Below are 22,500 nucleotides of genomic sequence, written 5' to 3'. Positions count from 1 at the left end.
TTCAACAAGAAATTTGGTCCTTAGACCTCTTTCGGTCCGACTTGCGCTTAAACATTATCCGTGTAAACGGCTAAACTTATGCAGTCCGTACCACTTTTAGGACGGGTCCGTACCCAATTTTCCTGTCGGGTAAACGGCCTTTAAGTGAAGTTCGATCGTCCGGGTGAGTGTGGTCCTTAGCTTACAAGGACTGTTTGAGATGACATTGACTGACGTTTCGACAACCTGAGCAGAAGTCATCTGAGGGCTTAATTATCACTTCGGTCTATTGTTTATTTTCCCGCAAAACTTGTTTGAAAACAAACACTTTTCTGTGACGCTGATGGGGACAAACCTGATACCAGGTTCGTCAGTCTTGACAAGAGATTGCCTTCATAATCTCTTGGTCTTGAGTAATGGACTCCTGTTCCTTACCAGCGACCGGAAGTGAACCGAATGTATTCATTGGGAGTGACTGGAAGTAGGATCTCACTCAAGTTTTAAAAAATAGGTGTTAATCGAAAGGTTGTTCATTAGTGCTATAAAATATGGAATTAAACGAAGCAGAACGCTGAGTCAGGAGCCCATGATCATGGGCTTTTGGCTGAGTCCATTCTTTTAAATCCGGTCCTCGCCTGATACGCGATCGTATACACTGTTGGAGAATGGCGCCAAGTATTTTTGATTGACAGTGAAGTTGCATGCGGTTGGTAATTTTAACCAAAATTTTGCCCGTGAATTTTGTCCTTTGAGTTTAGCAAAGGATTATAAAAATCCCAGCAACAAGTTTAATTCGTTTGTGTGTACCCTGTGATGTTGTCGGGAAAAATTAATTCGATTAGCTGGAGGCAATTCCGTCATCGCAAGCAACATTCGCAGACACATTAATTAATCCTTTGACACCCGTGATCTCAAAGTTTATTCTCCTAACTACTTTCGTAGATTTCTTCGTTAACTGGTGATGAGAATTTGGTGTTATATCAGGATCACATCCGTAATTAAGCTGATGATAATCTTCGTTCTCAATACTGACAGTGTATTGAATTGATTAGTGAATTTACAAACTGATCAATCCAGAGAATCAAAGGTTAACTTGTTGTAAATTTGTGTCTATTGTTCCAACAATCCAAACGTTACTGAGATTCCGTATAAAGTGTCTCGTGCTTATCCTTGCGTCTCTAGTGAATTCCACTTCTTAACGTTAAGTGAACCACGTGTCTTCCCATGAGTAAACTCACTAAAGATGGGACCGGAGGTCATTGAAACTGTTGCATGAAATAAATGGTACGAATCTTGCGTGAATTTCAGGGAAATTTGTATGACAGATGCGGAGACTAATTTCTGCCATACATGTTTTGTTTGCAGGCCGCTTAGCCACAGAATTAGCTTTGCGTTTTCAATTGCAAATTACACTAATCGTAATCGTAAACGATGCACTTTACTAGTTAAAGAAGGACGCACCTAATAGTGTTACAACACTCACTACAGTAATTAATCTTTCATTTCAGCCAAGACGACAACATCGGGAACTCCACGCTCTGCTTTTTTCGAATAGTGTGTGTCGGGATCTTTAACGTTCCACATGCAGGGTTTATGAACAAGGTTGTGAGACGAGGACTACGATTTACTTCCCTGGATTTCAGAGGTTATTTTCTCGCTATGAAAAGAGCGACAAAACCTCGAGAGAAAATAACCTCTGGAATCCAGGGTAACGGTTTACAGACTGGTCTTTCATATACTGGATCTGAAATAATTGAAAGAACAAAGCGAACATTACAATACCTAATCAGCAAGGCCTAATCGGAATAAAATGGTTCTTTTGTCTTGCGACATTTAAGTCCTTATCCGAGACTGAAAGTCTAACCATTTGTGGATGTAATTACAAAGGCAGCACTTTCTCCTCAGTTATTTAAAGCCCCGGAGTTAAACTCACGCCTTTCCGCACGTATCGAAAGTTCGATGCTTATGCAACTAACCAACTGTCTGCGGTTGGATACCGGAACCCATGCTTCATGTGACTAGTATCCGTAAGATTTAAATAAAGATTTTTCAGTTTTCTTAGGATCTTCCGTCATATGAATGAAATCTTGGCTTTTTTCCAAAGAAGTTGGCTGTTAAATGAATAATATTTGAAAAAAAAAAAAACAATCCACTCAAACAGTTTTACTGATTCAAAAACTGCACGAAATGAAATCTCACAATACAAGAAGGAAATATCCACATAGGCGTAGAATCTCGAGATCAAATCTCAAAATAGGCACGCCATACTAATGTGAACTTTAAAAATTTCATTTTCGTTCACATGGGGAGGTCCCTCCCCCTCAAGGACCCTCCGTGGAAACCCTCTTGGGGGGGGGGGGACGTCACGTACAAACTAAGAATTTTCCATTCGATTCCAGCATTGTCCGCAGTCAACATAAACGCAATTTTGTCATTTAATATTAAACACCCGTGATACAAGCTCAAATGATCGTGTTCAAAAACCACGTCGTTATGTAATGGTCTAGATATAGCATTTAGGTATTTTCTTGACTTTGATTGGTTGCATTTATCTCTTAAGAGCGATTTTAAAGCAGATAAATCGCACAATTATACAATCAAGTTACTCGACGTGACAAACGAACCACTTACAGCTCGCTGGAACTTCCGATTACGGATGTCTTAGTTACTGGGAGTTTCCTGTGCAACTGACCACGGTAACTTTAACCAATTGAATACTTCCGTTACGAAAAACTTGCCTGTACGTTGTAAAATCCTCAATTTACTGCAGGGTACTGTCCAATCCAGATTTTACAGTGACACCTGAAAACGAGACTTGATTAGATTCCAGTGTCGCGACACCCGCGTAAATACGAGTGTTATATGTTATCTCTTCCACGCAATAGGCGTAGTGGGTATCCATCAGAAATGTCCATGAAATGTGTGTTTCTAAGTATCCTTTGTTTTAAATTTGCGTGTACGGTAAAGGCAACAGGAGAGTTACGAAAAACTGAAATAACGAATCCAGAGGCCTTGTGCAATGACAATTCACGTGCAGTGTATTACGTCGACGATGGAAAGCGCTCATCTAAGGGATGGCTTATTTTCTTTGAAAGTGGTGGACTTTGTGCTTCCAAAGCGGATTGCAACAGGAGATATAAAAACAAGAATTCCACCGTTTTGATGACATCAAACAAGCTCCCTGAAATAATTACTGGAAGAGATCTGTTGTCTACTTCGGAAAACGAAAATCCTGCATTCTACGATTATGGACACATTCTTGTTCCTTATTGTAGTAGTGACCTTTGGCTCGGGGCATCAACAGCGCACAACGATCCCTTCGTTTTTATGGATAATTCTTCAGTAAATAACTTTATTTTTCGAGGAAAAACGATATTTCGATCGGTTTTCTCAGATTTGATGTCTCATCTAAGTTCTGCTGAACATATCGTGGTTTGCGGAAGTAGTGCTGGGGGAATTGGAGTCTTAAACCACGCCAAATGGCTCTCAAGTTCCTTCCTCGCTACATCCAGCGCCAAGTTATCGTTTATCATCGACTCAGCATGGTTTATAAACTTTCAAGATGGCTTTAGCTCCAGAGTCAAACCAGAATTCATTAATTTAGCAAACATATCTGCCTCATCTTGCTTGGACCTGACCTACGGTTTTTCGTGCTGTCTCTCTGCTAGTTGTCTTTTGTCTCGAGGATATTTTCCCTCCGACATACCCGTGGCGTTTATATCTAGCCTGTACGATATTTACATGTTCGCAGAAGAACTCAAAAGACTAGAAAATGAGGGTAAAACCGTGGAAGACAACGTAGCAGATTTCATATCCCTTGTCAGCATGTACGGTGGAGCAATGAATGAATCATTCGAACTTCCCAAGAATGCAGCTGATAATGCCAGCTTTTTTATACCAGCGTGTTTTCAACACACTTATCTCAGCACGTCGAGTCTTTGGGACGAAGATGGCGTTTTAAATCATTTGATAGAAGTTACCCGGGGCACAGGAATATTCAGGTATATAATTTTAAATTACGTAATTGTTTCTACATCAATTTGAGCAATTTGAAGACAGATGAAAGCACTGGAGCTTTTGGATTTCAGGAACGCATAAAATTCTATGCCCTGGGGAAGAAAAAGAAGGAAATAAACAAGTCAATGAGCGGTGACCTCCATTACGAATTACTCATCGATACTCACAATTCACATCACAAAAATGGTTGAATGTAAAAACAAGCGTCCGCAACAAATGGAAATCGATAGGAAATTCAAATTGGGCACTGAAAATGAATCTTTCGCATCAAATACTAAGTGATCTCAGGAATTCAAATTATCTCTGCCAACAATTTATGGATTGTTTTTATACGATCACATCAAATGCAAATTTCAATCGGGATGTCACGCAAGTACGTCATGTAATACTGCATGAAATGTCCTATCAATCTCACGTTTGAGCTCTCAGCTTACGGACGTCTTATGCAACGTAGACATCCGGAAGGTGTCTTATAAAGACAGCACAAGAGGCAAAGGTCAGACATATTAAGCTTGCAACTGAAGGTGTATGGCATCTGAATGAACCGGTGAAGTGTATTAAATTTATGTAAATGGACCATTTCGGAGTTGCTGTTTGTCTCAGTTTCGAAGTGAGTCTTGGTGCTCAACTATTGTAAGGGAAATGAGTTTGATTTGCATAAGAATACGCAACTCATTTCCATTTGAATGGTTGTTCACCAGAACTCGCTTTGAAACTGAGGCATGCAGCAACTCGGAAATGGGCTATTGTGATGATGTTGCATTTTTTAAAATAACCACATTAATTTATTCAAATATATGTTAAATTATCAAGAACTTGAACATATTCATCCAAATTGTTCTTTTTTTTTTTTTTGCAAATGAAAACTTTACCATGGCAACTGCACCCATGAACAACCAACCTGTAATTAATAAACAAACTCATTTTAGCTGCATGTGCCTTCATTTGAATAAGTTGAATTGTGAAGGCTAAATGAGTTAAATGTCAATATTATAAGTTGAATTGTTAATCATCGTGGAGGCAGTTTATTGAAAAATACTGGCTGGACAAATGCTGTTTCTTCCCTGTGTCGGCAAAGGTGGCAAAAGTGTGTCCAACTCTAAGATAGGTCTATTTTAACCCATTGCCCCCTCAGGCGCCACAGCATGGCCAGGGCTTGAAATTGCGACCAATACTGTCGCATTTTGCGACTGAATTCTTTCCCTTTGCGACTAAAATATCTGGAGAAGCCGCAAATTTGCGACTTGTTTTCATCTTCGCTCTTTCGAAACAAAAGGGTTAGCAGTTACCACTTTGTTGCTCTTTTTACTAAAATAAATGAAGAAATGACAAAATTATTTGTTTCTCACCTTGAGTTTTCTTTCAATCTGAAGATAGCGTAATTTTGCTGCGATGTTATGTGCACAACTCTATTCCGTTGGTATCATTAGCCATTTTCAGCGGTTTCTTTCAACACAAGTATTGTGGGCTCATATTTTGTTTTGCTACACCGCTAACAACACAATGTAGCGCTATGATTTTGCAACTAAATTCTGTGAAATTGTGACTAAATCTTCGTATCTTGTCGCAAAACTGCGACTGGATTTTTTCATTAATTTCAAGCCCTGATGGCCCCATTTGACGAGTAAAATCTTTATTTTGTCTGGCGTTAGACAGAGTAAAATCTGTTAAGTCTCCCTCCCAGGAGTCAATGGGTTAACACCATGCGTGAATCAATGCACGGGCTAAGGTGTCAGTGATGTGCCCTCATCTTAGACAATTATGACCATTTTTGGAGTGGTTACCATCTAAGAGAGGTGCCAATCTTAAGAAGGTGTCTCTCCAGCTGAGTGAGTTTCTATCTTAGGGAGGTGCCACCTTTAGGAAGGTGCCTTTTGAAGAAAGATACCCCATCTTTTAAAGATGAGTCGTTGTTGAAGATGTGTCCATTACAAAAGTAGTACAGTCATCACATCTTATAAGCGTGCACCTTTTGAAAGGTATCCAGTAAAGAAAGATTCCCAACTTTCAGAGATGTGTTCTTTAAGCAGTGATCTATTGGGTGAGGTGTCTATCTTTAAAAACAGGTGTCCATTTCTAAACTGGTGTCCAGCTCACAGGGTTCTCCTTAGAGTGTTGTAAGTCTAATGAAGATGTCCACCCTTGGAAAGGTGTCTATCTTGCATAGGTGTCTCCTTCTTGAAATGAGGTGGTCCATTTAAAGAGGCAGTCATGTAATAGATGTTTGACATAGAGAGATCTGTGGCTATGAGGGCCATTTAATATTTTGAAGTACTTTAATGGAAGGTGTCCATTTTAAATAGGTGCCTTTTAAGACAGGTGCCCATCTTAGGTAGATGTCCATTTGATATAGCCATCAGCTCAAGAGAAATGTCTATTTAAGAGATACCAGTAGGTGTACCCTAACTAAGAAAGTGGGTTACCTCAGAGAGGTTTCTTTTATTGAAAGTATCCATTCATCTTGTCATCTTATCCTATAGATAGAGGCATCCAACCCCTGAAGAACTAGTCTCCAAGAAAGCTGTCCATTTTGGGGAACTTGTCCTAGTAGGATTCAACCCTTTCCAGAGAAGATTTATTTAGAGAAGGCTTCCCTCGTGAGATTCAGTATGCCCACTGTTGTAAAAGCCAATCTCCCTTGCGAGATTAAGCCCGCCCACTGTTGTAAAAGCCAATCTCCCTTGAGAGCTTCAGTACGCCCACTGTTGTAAAAGCCAATCTCCCTTGAGAGATTCAGTACGCCCACTGTTGTAAAAGCCAATCAAAACAGAGCTATCTCAGCGTCAAGGGAAATATGATACTTTTTGTGGGAAAAAACCTGTTGCTAAAAATGAATTTAATCTTGAAAGGGTTGACTCAAGGAATTAGTGGAGATAGAGGCTTTCCTTGATGAGCCCCAGACTCTGTACATTGAAATGGGTGTCCCTGTCAGCAGATATGTCCAAAAATGCCCATAATCAGATGTACGCAGATCTCAATAGGCGTCGCGTCACCCACTTCATTCCTCAGTGGTGCACCCACCACTAAGAAAAATCCTGGATCTGCCCATGTTAGACTTAAACAGACACTTCGTGTTGGATGTCAAAATTGGGCATGTATCTAATTAGGGGCATGTCTGGACATAAGTGCCTCACTGGACCTTATTTGAGGTGTCTTTTTTAGAACTATATCACAGAGAGGTGTCTATGATAGAAAGGTGGTTCTCTGGGAAATCATCAGTGCTAAATATTATGACAATTTTAAAAGTTTTTTTTTACCCTTCACTTCAAATTCTTATGATCAAGGATCACCCAGGCACGGGCACACAACTTTGTAGAACCCTGAGAAAAGTTAGATTTTCGTAATGGTGCGAAAAGTGCACTCACCCTGTAAACGAGAAAATAAATACATCGCTTGATTCCATCGAGCAAGCGGAGAGGACAGCGAATGGAATAAGTGGGAAGATTATAAAAGGTTTTGACAAAGAAGAGTAAATAATTTTTGATACTGTGTATCGTGGAATAAAACACGTTGCCGTTACGGTGAAACGCGTTTTACTGACAATCAATTTGATTGGAGTGCATGTAGTGTTGTGGATATGGCTCATGGACTGCATTCCAGCGCTCCGTCTTCAAATCCTACAATTGTAGCTCGTGCGCTCCAAAGTTCATTCAGGTTTCCACCCATTCGTATCTTGATCGATTGTAAACAAACATTTAATGCGTTTATTCCCCTTTCTCGTTTAGTCACAAAGTTAAGAGTGGAACTTGGTCCTCAACAAAAATCACAAAGGGACATGAGACGATCAGCATTCAAGATTTTGTGACTGAATGGAGCAAGTCAAGAAACAGGACACGTAAAGTTATTGACAGCTGTATTGGTGCTCATTGTAACCCCACGTGTCCGGATGAAATAGTCTTCCTGGACGTCGCAGATACTTGGAACGAGATCGTGAAAGCAGTAATAATTTGTCTGTCTTTGGTGATTACAATTTTTTGCAGTGGTTTAAAGGGAGCCTTCGTATTTTACTACTTCTACTTGACAAAGCGACAGAAAAGATATTTAGACGACAGTGAAACGTCTCAAGCGAGGAAAGAGGTATATTGAAAAGAGATTCAGCATCGTGTTACGTACAAAGTTTTGCTTTGAAAGGATTTTTGAAAAGCAAAGCAGTTTTTAAATCAACTCAAATAAACGCAAATAAAATGAAATGTTGGTTTTTGAGGAGAGGGGAAAACCGCGGAGAAAAATTTCTCGGTGTAGAGTAGAGAACCAACAAACTCACCCCAGATATGGTGCCGAGTCTGGGTGTCGAACCCGGGCCACATTGGTTGGAGGCGAATGCTCTCACCATTGCGCCAACACTCCTCTCCAGTCAACGCTGCAACGTTGCGTCATTTGAACTAATCAAAGCCTGACAGCTTGTTGATTTTGCTGGTTTCTTCTTCAGCTGCCACTGTGCAAAGCCGATGATGCTGTCAGTCTCGCTTGCCTGTTCTTGTCTTATGCGGTGGATGTAAAAAAGAAAAAAAAGACAGTAAAGAATGGTAAGTTAGCCAGCTCGCATGAGGTAAAGTATGTATCGTTATTTACCCTCGGATTTTTAGAGTAGCTAGTAGCTGATACCTCCGAGCATTGAACAGAACAACAACTTTAAGTATCCCAACTGGCCGGAGGCAAAGCAGTTGGCTATTTACAAGTGCAGCTGAGAGGTTGAACCAGGGACTACCAGGAACAAATTCAACCAGTGGTCAGAACGTGTCTTGATCCGGGGATCTCCCGATCTGAAGGCAAGCGCCCAAACTACTGGGCGACACTGCCTCCTCTTGATAGTTCGTTGCATCATCTCTGAAAATTTGATTCTTATATACTCGATAATCTTTGGGGATAGTTATATCAAAAGGGTTTCTTTTTGACAGTACCATTGTTGATTCGCTCAGTGTAAAATACGGTTTTTAGAAACTCTCGTCACGCTACACATAATCAGTATAAACTTTAACGATTGCCTATTCTCACTAGGGACAAATCTCCGCCAGGAATATGATAAATCATCACAGACAACAACATGAACGATAATAGCAACGCACCAAGCAAGAATGAAATATGAGCGACCAAAGGTCGCTAGACTGTAACGGAAAATTGATTGACATTTACGCTGACTATTTAACAATTAGACTCATGGGCTATTGAGCCGTGGCCCTTGAGGGCGAAGGGTCTAATTGTTTTTGTATCACCCAACTAGTCGGACAGAAAAGGCAATAATAAAGTTAGCAAAATGCAAGTTGAAGAAATATTTATTTGTGAATAAAACGAAAGAAAGCGTCACTCTTTTCGCTACTCGTAGTCCTCTAGTAGCGTAGCCAATTGAAATGCAGGATTTGCATTAGTCCACTAGTTAGTTGGGTGATACTAAAGACTGAGAGCTAACTTTGCAAACTGCGGTAGCTAACCTTCACTGTTACCTTATTGCTAATGCTTAGACTGAAAGAACACTTCCTGTCGGAGATCAGAATTGGGCATGCGCGTCTGACTGACATTTCATTAAAATTGTGAGGAGAATTTACATACTGATCACTCGTCGGAGTCAAAAGGTTTTTAACTCACTCTTTTTTTACCAGAGTCCGGACCTGAGTCAACAACTGATTTCGCGAAAGAAGAAGCCACAAGCGAAATATCACTCCATAGTGATTCTGGAAGCAGTGAAGGAGAGGACGAAAGCGAAGAAGCTTCAGCCTGGACTCTTCCGCGTAAACTCACGAATGGCAGCACCGACGATGTAGATTTTGTATTTTCACCCCAAGAACGAAAACAAGGTTCATTTTCAAGTTCGGACAAAAACTCGACTCGAGGATCACGTGCTGGCAGTGATGCGGAGCTGTTACCAGATTACCATGGCAACGGAGGATACGCACCGTTAAATCCCTCTTCCCCAGTCTCCAAGGATGCCACTGATTTTCCCGAGAGGAAGGATGCGACATCAACAAAGAAGATTCTCAAAAGTGTGTCGGCGTATTTCAACACTGGAGAGCTGGTAGCGATCATGGGGCCATCGGGGTGTGGAAAAACGACCCTTCTTGATTTGTTGACTGGAAGACGTCGACATGGACATATTGAGGTTAGTATTGCATAGAAGCCAATGGGGGCTTTAAAGATCTACGGCAGCGAAATCGACGAAAACGTCACCTCAAATATAGCTTTGCAAATTCGCAATCATTCCATCTTGTTCACGTCGAACAATGCCGACGTAGTATCCTAAAAACAAATTGGTTCGAGCCGTTTCAGAGTAAAAATAGAGAGTAAAAGATTCGTATTTTTATGCTGCTGTTGTCCTTAAAACCTCAAATTTGGGGATTTCACGTCGTTGTTTGCAGAGCACCGCCAAAATATGAGTCCAAACTCGTGCTGCACGTGCACCGCGATTATTTTTCACTTTTAACCAATATTTATTCTGGTTTTTTTTGTATAGCGTTTTCGTCGACGTCTAATAGGGGTTTAAGCAAACGCGATGGCTGTGGCAACGACAACGTCAAAAAGCAGGAATATGATTGGTTAAAAAAGGAAAAATACTCACGTGCAGCACGAATTTCCGTGCATTTCTTTGCCATAGTCCACACGTGAGCATATAAAGGCCCTTTTAAACGGTTTCAAGATTTGCCTCAACATGCATTCAACACTTTGTTGAATAAATGTTTGGTGCGTTTGAACATGTGGTCCAACATTGTTGAAAGGGTAAAAAATGTTGAAAGGTTGTTGAAAGCGTGTTGAATCAAGTTTAAATCGGTGTAAACTTTCATTCAACATCGATTCAACTTTTCCTTTGTTCTCGAAAACGTTGAATGGTGTTGAAGCTGTTTGAACACTGTTCAACAATTGTAGAACACGCGCATGCTCACCTCAGACCGCAAAAGACAATATTCACTACTTGCGCAATCCCATAACACACCTCTATTACCCCCCAAAACTTGATCATTGTTTGCAATTTCTCCTGGGACATGAAAGTAGTTCCTGGAAATCAAATTTCGCAAAAGTGTTGGTTCTTTTGTTGGCGCAATGTTGGCGCAATGTTTGAACGGCCTCCGCACAACTTTGTTTTTGCGTCCAACATTTGCCCAACATCCGTTCAACTTTTGATGAACGAATGTTGGTCAAATGTTAAAACCGTTTAAACAGGCCTTAACAATGACCCATTCATTTTCTCCTTTTGCTTCAAAACAGTTTGCACCCATCCAGTTACAGGATAGTTCGCGCGTATTGTACAATGCGAACAAGACGGGATAATCGCGAAATACTTGCGATGGCGCTAAGTTATATTTTGCAGTCACGTTTTCGTTGACGTTGCGCGCCGTTGGCCTTTCGTTAACTCCCTAATATCAGCTCATTCACAACCTTTCCCAAGACACTTTCGTCACTACAACACTGTATCGCGTAACAGCAACGTTATTGAGCAAATGCAAAAATGGCCGCCGACAAATTATTCTTTTGTCTTTGTGTTAATTAGCCTAACTAGCCTCGTTTTACAGCCCAAATTCTTTCAATTTTACGCGTGTGACCGAGGCTAGTTAGGCTAATTAACACAAAGACAAAAGAATAATTTGTTGGCGGCCATTTTTGCATTCGGTCAATGGTACCATATGAAACAACAATTCACCTTTATCAATCGGCGGCCATTTTGGATTCCGTAGGGAATAAAGGCTTTGTTTTTGCATTGTCCTTTCACGTCTAGCCTCACACTGAATGAGAGGTTAGATATGCAAATCTTTTGTTTGAACATTCAGTGATAAGGGTCTATTATTGTTTACCAAAATGCACCTACTATTGTGACGTAATAGGTTACTAAGGCAACATGAAAGCTCGCCAAAAACACCTTATATTTCGTCTTTACTTTCTTATATCTCAAAAATGAAGTCGGTGACTCCCATTTTTTTTGTTGTTGAATAGCAATCAGCAATCTGACCTAGAAGTATCGGCAAAGTTTGAAAAAATTCATGGGAGCTGATTCAGAGCTACCTTAAATTTTCCGAAAATGCGACAGAGTGATTGCACTCTTTCTTGTGCACACAATGCGAAGAGCCACATCGACTTAGACATTGTAATGAAATGAAAGTTAGACAGATCATCGCAGTTGGATATTAAGGAAAGCAGTTCCAAGCAAATCTGGAAAAATCCCGGCTTGAACGAGATTCGAACTGCGCATGACCTTGCGCCGATTGTGCTGCACTGCTGTACCAACTTAGCTTACTTGTAATATTCCTTTCATGAGTGAGTGATTTTTCAACCAAGCAGACTCCATTCTGTAATGACATCTGCAAATGTCTTCTCGGGTAAGGACGATAAACCGTAGGCCCTGTCCACAACTCTTCAATGTTCATAACCCTGTGTGATGTAAAAGAACCCACAGACTATTCGCATAGAGTAGGGCATGTAGTTCCCGGTGTTGTGGTCGGTCTTCTGTGGTGTATCATGGTTGGGAGGGTAAATGAGCGGAGATATTAGCTACATCAAGCTACTCTAAAATCCGAGGGGAAATAAAGATATGATATGATGTGATTTCAGGGTCAAGTTTACGTCAACGGGGTAGGTCTTGGTCAAGTACAAGACTGGTACGCTCGAAAGATCGGCTATGTGTTACAGCTCGCCGTACCCTACTATGAAGAACTCACTGTTCGCCAGAATCTCTTTTTCGCCGCGCATATGCGCCTTCCCAAGAAAACCAGCACATCAGAGAAATACGAGCGAGTTGAACAAATAATAGCTGAGGTAAGCATGTTATTTTATTTTAAACTGAAGACTGGATCTGTTAACTATTAGCGAACAGCTTGTTTCAAACCCTCTAGGTCGTAGAACATAGAACATGGAACTGTCTGAGGGGCTCTTCAGTGATCAAGACAATATCAAAAAAATATAAACACAATAAAACCATACATGTGTAAAATCTTACCAAATGTTACTGGGCCCGGTTGTTCAAAAGCCGATTAACGCTAATCCCAGATTAAAAATTAACCAAGGAGTTTATTTCTCTTCTCCTAAATGCTGTTCAACGCTGATATTTGGCAAAACTTTACATTAGAAGAAGTCAATCTTGAAAAACAAAAGTAAACGAAAGAAACTTTCACCAAAAAGTTAAAAACATGAAACAAAAGTTTACACTTATCCTGGATGAAGTTAATCGGCTTTCGAACAACCGGGCCCTGTAGGATAATAGTATAGTAATAAGAACTGCAATAAATTTATATTTTTAAACGACTACAATCATTATGAATATATATAAAATCGGAAAGATAATAACTAAAAACTAGAAATGTTCAGACGCTCACTGGGTCGTACAATGGGTGTATTAGCATCCGACCAGTGTAACCGAGGTCATTGGTTCGAATCCTACCTCGGAATCCTTTCGCCTGTCGCCACGGTGAAGTCTGCTTATGAGCCAAGTGGCCCATTGGGCCACAAAAATCACGTGGCAAGCTCATAAATCTCAGAGTTTAAAGGTCCAGTCACGACTGGTAACCTGATTTGGTAGAGCACCAGATAATCATGAGTAACGTTGTTCTAAAGCCCTGCCAGGGCTCATATCTCGTGGGTTATCGGGGAGGGACCAGTAAATTTTCCTCATGGTTGTTTAAGGAGCAAGGATGGCGCAGTCGGTTAGTGCGCGGCCTTGGTGCAAGAGGTCTTGAGTTCGATTCCCGGATCTCGCATCCTTGTTTCGACTTCTTTCCTTTCCGTGTAGCTAAGTAGCTTTAAATACCCGTAAAACGGAGCACTGATGGAGAGGGGGGAGTAAAATGAGCGCACCGTCGACCTCAGGTTTGTCAGTTGAATTACTGTTACGAGTTATCGACGTTAAATCTGGTTGCTTTTAGACGTAAAATTCACGAACTGCGAGTTTGTGTCACAGAGGAGTTAGACAACTTCCCTCAGACAATGCTGTTAAGCGCAATTGAGCATAATACTAAAGACACGATTATGTAATTAAATAGCGTGATTGTTATAATTAAAAGCTTTAACCTGATTTATTTTTTCTCTCGGTACCAGACTGGCCTGACGCAAATGGCCGACACGGTCATAGGTGGATCAATTGGCCCGGGCCTGAGTGGAGGGCAAGTAAGTCAAATAGTGTAATATTTAAAAGAATGTTACTTTCATTTAAATTGTTTGCATTTGTAATAGAGGATGTGTTAACGGCAACAACGTTTCCTTGCAAATTATCACTTATTTTTCCATTTATCCGCCTCGTGGTTAATTTAAAAATTTAGACGATTTTCAGAAAACGTTCTGTTTTCGTCAAATAAGAATTTAGTTATTTTGTTTGCTTCAGCTTCTATCTCAGTTTGGCTGAGACGCCGGATATATAGCGCAAAGGATTTTTAACAACTATTCACCGAAGTAGTGGTAGCCGGCTGGTGGTGGATATTTACCGAGCCATGAAGCGGCGAAGTAAATATCCACCGCTAGCCACCGACAACGAGGTGAATACTTGTTTTAGTATATACTAAAACAGTGAGATAATATAGCACAAAAAGATGAGTTTAACTCATTTATTCATGCAAAGATTACAATAACTTGGGCGCAAATCCCACGCAAGTTTCTCGCGCGGAGGAAAATAGCAAAGGACATTCTTGAGTTTGAGCAGCCAATGAGAGCGCGCCTTCGAGGCTATCCACTGTTTTAGTATATACTAATTTAGCATATCACCATGCGTAGCGTTGCAAAATCGCGAGACTCGTTTCGGCACAATGGGAAAGTTCTCTAGAACATTTGCTGTCTTTTATGTTGCAGAAACGTCGCCTGTGTGTCGCTCTTCAACTGATTAATATGCCTTCAGTGCTTTTTCTTGACGAACCAACTTCGGGTACGTATTCACGATCTTAGTAGGTGTTCCTTATCTTAAACATTTGATTAAAAAGATCGACTGAGTTTTTCCAACGGAAAGACGTGCAATGCAATGAAATGTAACGGCTGCCGAAGCCGATATCCTTAACAAACATTTTTCCATTGGTCTCAGTGTCAGCGAGGCCCGAAATACGGGCTTTTCTATCACTGCGCATGTTCGTACTCTCTGTTGTGATTTTGGGTGATTTTGCGGAATAAACATGGATTTCGAGAGTATTCTTGAAGAGATTCTTTTGGGTAGAGGACAAGGAAACCTTAAACTTAAGCCGAAACAGAAAGAAGGGCTACAGGCGATTGTTTTTGAACGGTCGAGATTGTTTAATTGTCGGAACAACTGCAGAATCACTGAAACGAACGCTTAGGCTTAATCAGTAAACAAGTGCTATTTTCTTCACACAATCTCGTGAAAAGTGTAGTTAACCAAACCGTAAATTGAAAGCGAAAATGTTAAAGAGTGCTTAGACCTAATCACTGCAACGAGCGCTATTTTCTTGAGAAAATGAGTTAATCTAACCGTAAAATTCACAATTGATCACTACTTAATTCGCGAGTCAAGCTTTAAGAACGAGAAATACTGTTTTGAATAAATTGCGTACTTCAACTTGAATTTATTAGTTTCTGCGTACTTCGTAACAAGCTACGCAGAACTTTATTCGAGTGGCAGGGTACGTGGGGCTTTCGTCGGTACCATTTACACAAACATCGCAAATTTTTAAAATGATTTTCCTCAACTGTATAGGTTTTCCGGCGTCGGAAAAAACAAAACTTTCCTCCGCACAACTGGCATTTATTCAAAACAGCACATGAACTTGCGAAAACCAAACCTTCATTAAGTGCTCCGCGAAATAAACCAATCGGAGCGTAGATTGCATTGCCGCAACCTTTTTTTAGTAGCCAATGAAAAATGGTGTACTGTCGAACTTTACCAGATCTCACATTTCCAGTGACAGAGTGAGATCTGGGTACGAGATTAATGCAATGCTTCACGTTTTGGTGTCGCCTTAATCTAAACAAGTAAAGCTGTGACTAAATTTGTATACATAGCTAAAACATTGTGTGGATAAAATATCTTTGAATTTCATGCCTAAGATGTTTTGGCCACCAATTATTTTATCAGTGTATTTTCTTTATTCAGCCCTAGCCTGATTAATTCACTCTTGATAATGGGTGACGCCGAAACGTCGAGCGTAAATTTTAACGATAACCGGGGCCCAGTTGTTCAAAGCTATAGCTAATCCTGGATAAGTGGAAACTCTTCTTTCAGTTCATTTACCGATCAGTAATGTTTCCACAAGATTCTTAGCCTTCAATTCTCAGTTAGTTATAATGCTTAAAACTCGAATGTGAAGCAATTTGTGACGTCATATCAGGGATAGACCTCAACCTCGTTCCCAGGGTCCTCTCTCTTCCTCCCTTGAGGATAGACCCATGCCTCACTCAATCTTAACCGTGAGACCAATTTTGTCAACTTTGTACAAGTTATGCGGTCTTTCAGAAGCGAAATTCCAACCAGATGACGTAAAATACATGTTTTATGGTGCTAAACTTTGATCTTTTCGGAATAAATTTTTAGATTGGGGGAACTTAGAGAAAGTTTAAAAACCGACCGTCATACGTTGTGCGGAAAATGCGGGCGACGTATACCCTGTCGTTGCGATCTACAGGTCATGTTGTAAACCGAAGCTTTCTAACCATTTTTCGCGTCGACCATGCAATGGTCTCTTAGAAGGTTGTCTTATTTCAAAAAACACATATAACTAACAAGAGCATCATGTGTTACATTTCCAAACCTCTCGGCAGCATTCCACTTACTCGTGGTGATTACTAGTACAGGCACTAAAACGGGCATTTGTAATATGTCAGGAAGTGTCTCTCTAGCCGTTAACATGATAAAGCTGTGTCCCATATCGATCCACTAACGTCACTAACAACAAGAGGTTTGAAACCGCTACGAAATTTATCTAAAGACACTTAACATTAAAATTACGTAGCTCTTAAGGGCAAATGGCTTCCATATTTATATCTACATCCGTTCGATTTTGTTGAACAGCGATGTAGAAACCGTTCCAAACCGTTCCACAAGCCTCCCCACCCCCACCCCCTCACTTTCAACCGTGTTGAAACAGGTTGAACCGAAGTTGAAGTTTAAACGCGTTTAACCTTTGCCTCAACAACCATTCAACATTTCTTTTGTTTTCGCGAATGTTGATTGAAGTAGAGGCTGTTTGCCCCACTATTTCAACATTGTTGGATATGCGCGTGCGCACTAATCGGTCTCTCAATGACGTATCCATGTCCGTATCCATAGTTACAATAGCGGCTGCAAACTGGGACTGAATACTAGCACTCGTGTGAAGCTTTGTCTCTCAATGACGTATCTATGTTCGTATCCATAGTTACAATGGTCAACATCCTTCAACAAATGGAGCAGATGTTGAAGCAAATGTTAAAGCCGTTCACCCAGGCCTAAATACGTAAAATAACTAGTCACAACAACAGTAAGCCTTTAATAGTACTGTATCTTCTTTCGCTAATCTCACCAGTGGGATCTATCATTAAGGTATCACTATGCTTTCAGGTTTGGACGCTTCATCTTCTCTCGAGCTGTTAAACCATTTGAATCTTGTTGCGGAGTCCGGCAGACTTGTCATTCTTACTATTCATCAACCAAGACTGGAAATCTTCCATCTTTTTCACAAAATCCTCTTCTTGTGTGATGGTCAGGTAAGGATTACAGTTAAATCAATTTGCAGTTGAGTGTCGAAATAGATTCCTCGGTTGTTTTGTTTGTGCATCGCCTCAAGAAGTGATTGGTTTAAAAATCCGGCTCAAAATTCTCAGCCAATCACAAAATTAAGAGCCCATAACTTGGTCGCATGCACTAATTTTCCCGCGCACAGCGCCAGCTACGTACATTTTCTTCGCATTATGATTGGTTTATTTGACAGTCTGCTTTTTCTGATTGGCCAAAGTAATGTCTTTGGTATTTGGTTTGGTTCTGTGTGTATCGCCAAGGTTACAATGTTGCCATGTAAGACTTATTCATAACTTCTGTTTCCACGCTTGTTACAGTTTTCAAAATTTACTTTTAGGTCGCGTATTATGGCGAGCCTTCTATGGCACCCGAGATATTCATCAAAGCCTATGCGCGCGCAACCACCAAGGAATACCGGCTGAGCGAGGAAGCTCCAAAAATCGACGCAAAAAATCCTGCAGGTAAGAGCTTTGTTTGCTTCGTTACAGCCATTTTCCACAGATTTCTTTTAATTTATGAAGTGAAATTACAAATATTTGCGAAGATTATGCAAACAAAAGAATTACATTCAATATGAGGAGCCTATAACCGGGGACTACAAATGCAATCCTTGGTCTATGTAAAATTCATCGTCATGTGCTAACGTCCTCCACAGAACCTTGAATTTGGTCATTTCACGTCGTCGTTTAGGAGATAACGGCAAAGAAATGTACACAAATGCAAAACGCACGTGCAGAGCGTGCAGAGCCATTGTTTTTGCTCACTAAACCTATTGTTTTGTAGCGTCGTCGATTCTGAGAGTCATTTTGTTATATTTTTTCTCGCCTTCCCAGATACCATCATGGATTTGTTGAACTGCCCCGAAGCGAGACATGCAATACTGGATTATTACCAAGGAAGTGGCGAACCACAGGCCGTCCAGGAAGCCATTGTGACGTCACAAGAAAACGCTAGAAAGACGTGTGCCGTGGATACTATGACGAAGAGCACGTAAGCTTGCTTTGATTGACAAGAAGCTGTAAAATAAAGTTTGGTTTTCATATGGTCGCATGCAATCGGTGTTGCGAAGAGATTTAGTGGTTGCTCTGTGACAAATTTTATTGTGCATGCGCAGTGGACTCAAGGGCACAAGGTTCCTGTATTTTGAACAATTTTGTACGTAAGCAAATTAAATTATTGATGTTATTATGAATTCCTGTAGACCTATGACCAACCAATAATCCTGTCGAACAATCGGCGATCGCAACAAGTTTTGCCTTGCCCCAGAACAGTCACAAATTGATTTATTTTCAGATACACTTTGCGCGCGAAGCAAACAAAGGGCCGCCAATTTTAACCAATCAGAAGACGCCATGCCACGCGTGACTGCTTCTGCCATGTTTTTTCGGGGCCATGACAACTGATTTTCGCGGGAACGGGTATTCTAAAAATAGACTCATTTGTGATCCACTCATGCCATAACAACATTCCTATCTAATTCACTCTTGATGATAATTAAAAATTAAATAGATAAAAATATTAATTAGACACCTTATTCCAAAATGGCCGCCATTTAGATATTCTTTTGTTTTCATTCAAATTAGACCTTGATGCCTCGTTCAAGGCAAAATATTCTTTTGAATTTTCAGCTCAAGAACGAGGCATCCAGGGCTAATTTGAATAAGAACAAAAGAACATTTAAATGACGGCCATTTTGGAATAAGGTCTATAATTAATAAAATAAAATTTTTAATAAAAGTAATAATTAATTAATTATTTTCTTTTTCTTTTTATTAATTATTAATAATTGGTCTTGATAGTAGTGTCACGCCTCGTGTTCAGCAGATTGTTTTCTTGTTTTAGATCACGCCACCAGTTTCAACTTAAGATAAAAGAGACTATTCATATTCAGAGAGAACAACCCTCTTTGAATCAACAATTACATGTCAATCTTAAACTATCTGTTTAATTCCTACATTTTCACGCTATACTTCATTGGGTTGTTACTATTTTTCACATTAGGGTTTTTTATTTATTATAAATTCAGCTTGTATTGCTTTGTATTCTGACAAAAATGGTCTATTGAAAACCGTCTCATGGTATCCATCGATTCAAAGGTTCCTGACTTTCATGAAATAGGTTGGCTTTTTTAATCTTTGCTGTTGTTGTCGTGCAGGGTGGATGGAGCTGGTCGATTCAATAGGGTATTTGTGCTGGAAGGCAGAACCGCAGAGAAGCAATCGCTTGGTCAACTCCTTTACTTTCCATTGATATTTTTCGCGTTTGGAGTAATAGTAGGTAAGTCAACATCCTGCGAGCAGAGCCTCCTTTTGTCTTTTTCTTTACCGAGGAGGAGAAAAGAAGGCTCTGTCTGAGTCGCGTCAACTCTTTGAAGCCAGCGCAGCCCGAACTTCTGGACTATTGAAGCTTGTTTTCTCTCGTCAAATTGATTGCACTCACGTGATAATGCGGCCATGTTGGTGTCAAAACAATAGAAAAATGTATCTTACGTTTTGCATAACAATAGAGTCGAATTCCCAAAAGACTTTTCGCTGTTGTTCTTTTCACCAAAATGGCCGCTCTGACGTCAGATGCAATCAAAGAATACCGATGGTTATAATTGAGCCCGCTGTACCATGAAAAATCAAGATGGCGGCCAGATTAGGCATATTTGCCCTGGGTTCGAAACTGCATCCTGGCAACATGCAGCGCATGATCGATAAAGATCTTACTCGATTCATGCAGAGTCTTTCTCGAGAATGCTAAAATCGAGCAAGCAAAAGAAAGGCTCTGCTAGCAGGGTGGTGAGTCAAAGGAGGCCTTGTACGGGTATTTTTTGAACGACCAGCACTTTCATCCACATTCTTGCTTACGAAAAAACTCTTGAAATCGTAAATGTTTTGTACCCAGGAGTCATGTCAAAATTTAGTGAAGTACCATCGTCTGGCTGAGTGTAGTCGTGAGAAGAATGACATTAGGGAACCTAAGCAACGAGAACGGCGACGGCAACGAGAACGTCACAAATTTGCATATTTAGTGGGCAAAAACAATAGCTTTGCACGCCCTGCATGTGCGTTTTTCACTTTTGTTCATTTCTTTGTTGTCGTCAGCAAAACAACAACGTGAAATAGCCAAATTTGAGGTTTCTAAATTAAGCGCCGTTCCGACCAGTGCCATTCTTGAGGAACTACCACACCCTAGTCATGTTAAAAAGTCGGAATAGTCACGCAATGATAAAAATAACGCGAATCTCTATTTTGAGATGACGTTCTCGTTGCCGTCGCCGTCGTCGTTGCTAAAGATCTCTATTGACTGAAGTTTCGACATCCTGAGCGGAAGTCATCTTCAGAGTCAAGTGAAGATGAAGATGACTTCCGCTCAGGTTGAAGATGACTTCCGCTCTTTCTTCCGCACCGTTCTGAAGATGAGTTCCGCTCAGGTCTGGAGATGACTTCCGCTCAGGTTGTCGAAACGTCACTTAATGTGATCCTAAACAATCCTTCTCAGGACTACACCCACCCGGACGATCGTACTTCATTTAATTATGGAAAAATCTTAATCACAAGTCTTAATACACCTTATTCTAAAATGGCCGCCATTTAAATATTATTTTGTTTTTATTCAAATTAGCCCTTGATGCCTCGTTCTTAAGCTTAAAATTCAAAAGAATATTTTATCTTGAACGAGGCAAAAAAGGGCCAATTTGTATCCGCATAAATCAGCGGCCATTTTGGAATAAGGTGTTTTGGGTTTTTCTTCTCTCAAGTTTCCATTTGAATGGTGGTACAGGTAATTGCGCGCAGTAGGGTCCTACGATGGCCACGTCAACGAGAACGCCATCAAACAATAGCATTTAAAGAGCAAAACAATCGCTCTGCACGTGCGGTGTGAAAATCTGTAAATTTCTTTTCAGTTCTCTGCAAATCCACAACAAGAAATAACCAAATCTCAAGCTCTGAGGACAACGTAAACTCATAGCAACGAATTATATTTTTTCGGCTGGTTCCGTTCCTCCCACTTCAGTTCCAGAATAGACCGAACTCATAAATGGCGGCCAAAAAAATATTCTTTTGTTTATGTGCTAATTAGCCTCACTAGCCTCGTTTGCATGGACAAAATACAAAAGAAATGTTGCTTGAGAGCGAGGCTAGTGAGTCTAATTAGCACATAAACAAAAGAATATTTTTTTGGCCGCCATTTGTGCATTCGGTCTATAGTCCGGGTAGTTTATAGAAGGTCCACGAACTGGACTAATGATGAAAATGTTTGGAAAATGCAAACTTGTAATTTTGAACGACGTTTTCGTTGATGTGCCTAGTATCAAGTCTCGGACGTCACACTCTTTAAGGGCCGATTTACACGGTACGATTTTTGTCGCATGCGACAAGCTTACGACAGGCTTACAACTCGTCTACGGTTGTCGTGTACGTCAGAGAAAATGTCGTGGCATTTTAAAACATGTTTTAAAACGCTGCGACAATCGTAAGTCATGTCGTAAGCCTGTCGTAAGCTTGTCGCACGCGCCAAAATCGCACCGTGTAAATCGGTCCTAAGAAAACTCGACCAGCAACCCCTCAGATAGCACTGAAAAGAGTCAGATTTATGACTAGTAAAACTTGACTACAACCGTTGTGAATATTTTTTAGGGACTGTTTATTTTAGAGCTGAGCAAAGAGATGGAATATTACTGATGTCGGCTTACTGCGTTTATTGCTGTGCAAGTCCGCTGTTTTTAAGCTCTGTTTTAATGGCGCATCTCAATAAAGCATTGAACGTAAGTTAGGGTTAGGGTAAGGGTTTAGGGTTAGGGTTTAGGGTAAGGGTTTAGGGTTAGGGCTCCATCTCTGGCGTGTTCTCTCTGTCTCGAAAAGAACATTGACAACGCATTGCCCAGTCGACCG

At 40.5% G+C, this 22,500-nt stretch overlaps 1 protein-coding gene across 2 annotated transcripts in view; it reads left to right on the top strand.

The window, feature by feature from the left end:
- Positions 1-2,562: 2,562 nt before the first annotated feature.
- Positions 2,563-22,500, top strand: part of LOC137984376 (uncharacterized) — a 31,688-nt gene continuing 11,750 nt past the window's right edge. For both annotated transcript variants that reach the window (XM_068831558.1, XM_068831556.1), the window contains exons 1-12: positions 2,563-3,980; positions 7,722-8,073; positions 8,426-8,522; positions 9,594-10,090; positions 12,529-12,732; positions 14,008-14,076; positions 14,752-14,824; positions 17,444-17,589; positions 17,958-18,081; positions 18,454-18,610; positions 19,776-19,897; positions 22,246-22,373. In XM_068831558.1, the coding sequence (XP_068687659.1) occupies positions 2,842-3,980; positions 7,722-8,073; positions 8,426-8,522; positions 9,594-10,090; positions 12,529-12,732; positions 14,008-14,076; positions 14,752-14,824; positions 17,444-17,589; positions 17,958-18,081; positions 18,454-18,610; positions 19,776-19,897; positions 22,246-22,373 (3,108 nt within the window). In that variant the 5' untranslated portion in view covers positions 2,563-2,841. The remainder of the gene's footprint in view (positions 3,981-7,721; positions 8,074-8,425; positions 8,523-9,593; positions 10,091-12,528; positions 12,733-14,007; positions 14,077-14,751; positions 14,825-17,443; positions 17,590-17,957; positions 18,082-18,453; positions 18,611-19,775; positions 19,898-22,245; positions 22,374-22,500) is intronic.

The sequence above is a fragment of the Montipora foliosa genome, chromosome 14, assembly GCF_036669935.1.
Source record: "Montipora foliosa isolate CH-2021 chromosome 14, ASM3666993v2, whole genome shotgun sequence".
NCBI lineage: Eukaryota > Metazoa > Cnidaria > Anthozoa > Scleractinia > Acroporidae > Montipora > Montipora foliosa.
The sequence above is the reverse complement of the archived record's forward strand: the minus strand, read 5'-3'. Positions and strand labels throughout refer to the sequence as shown.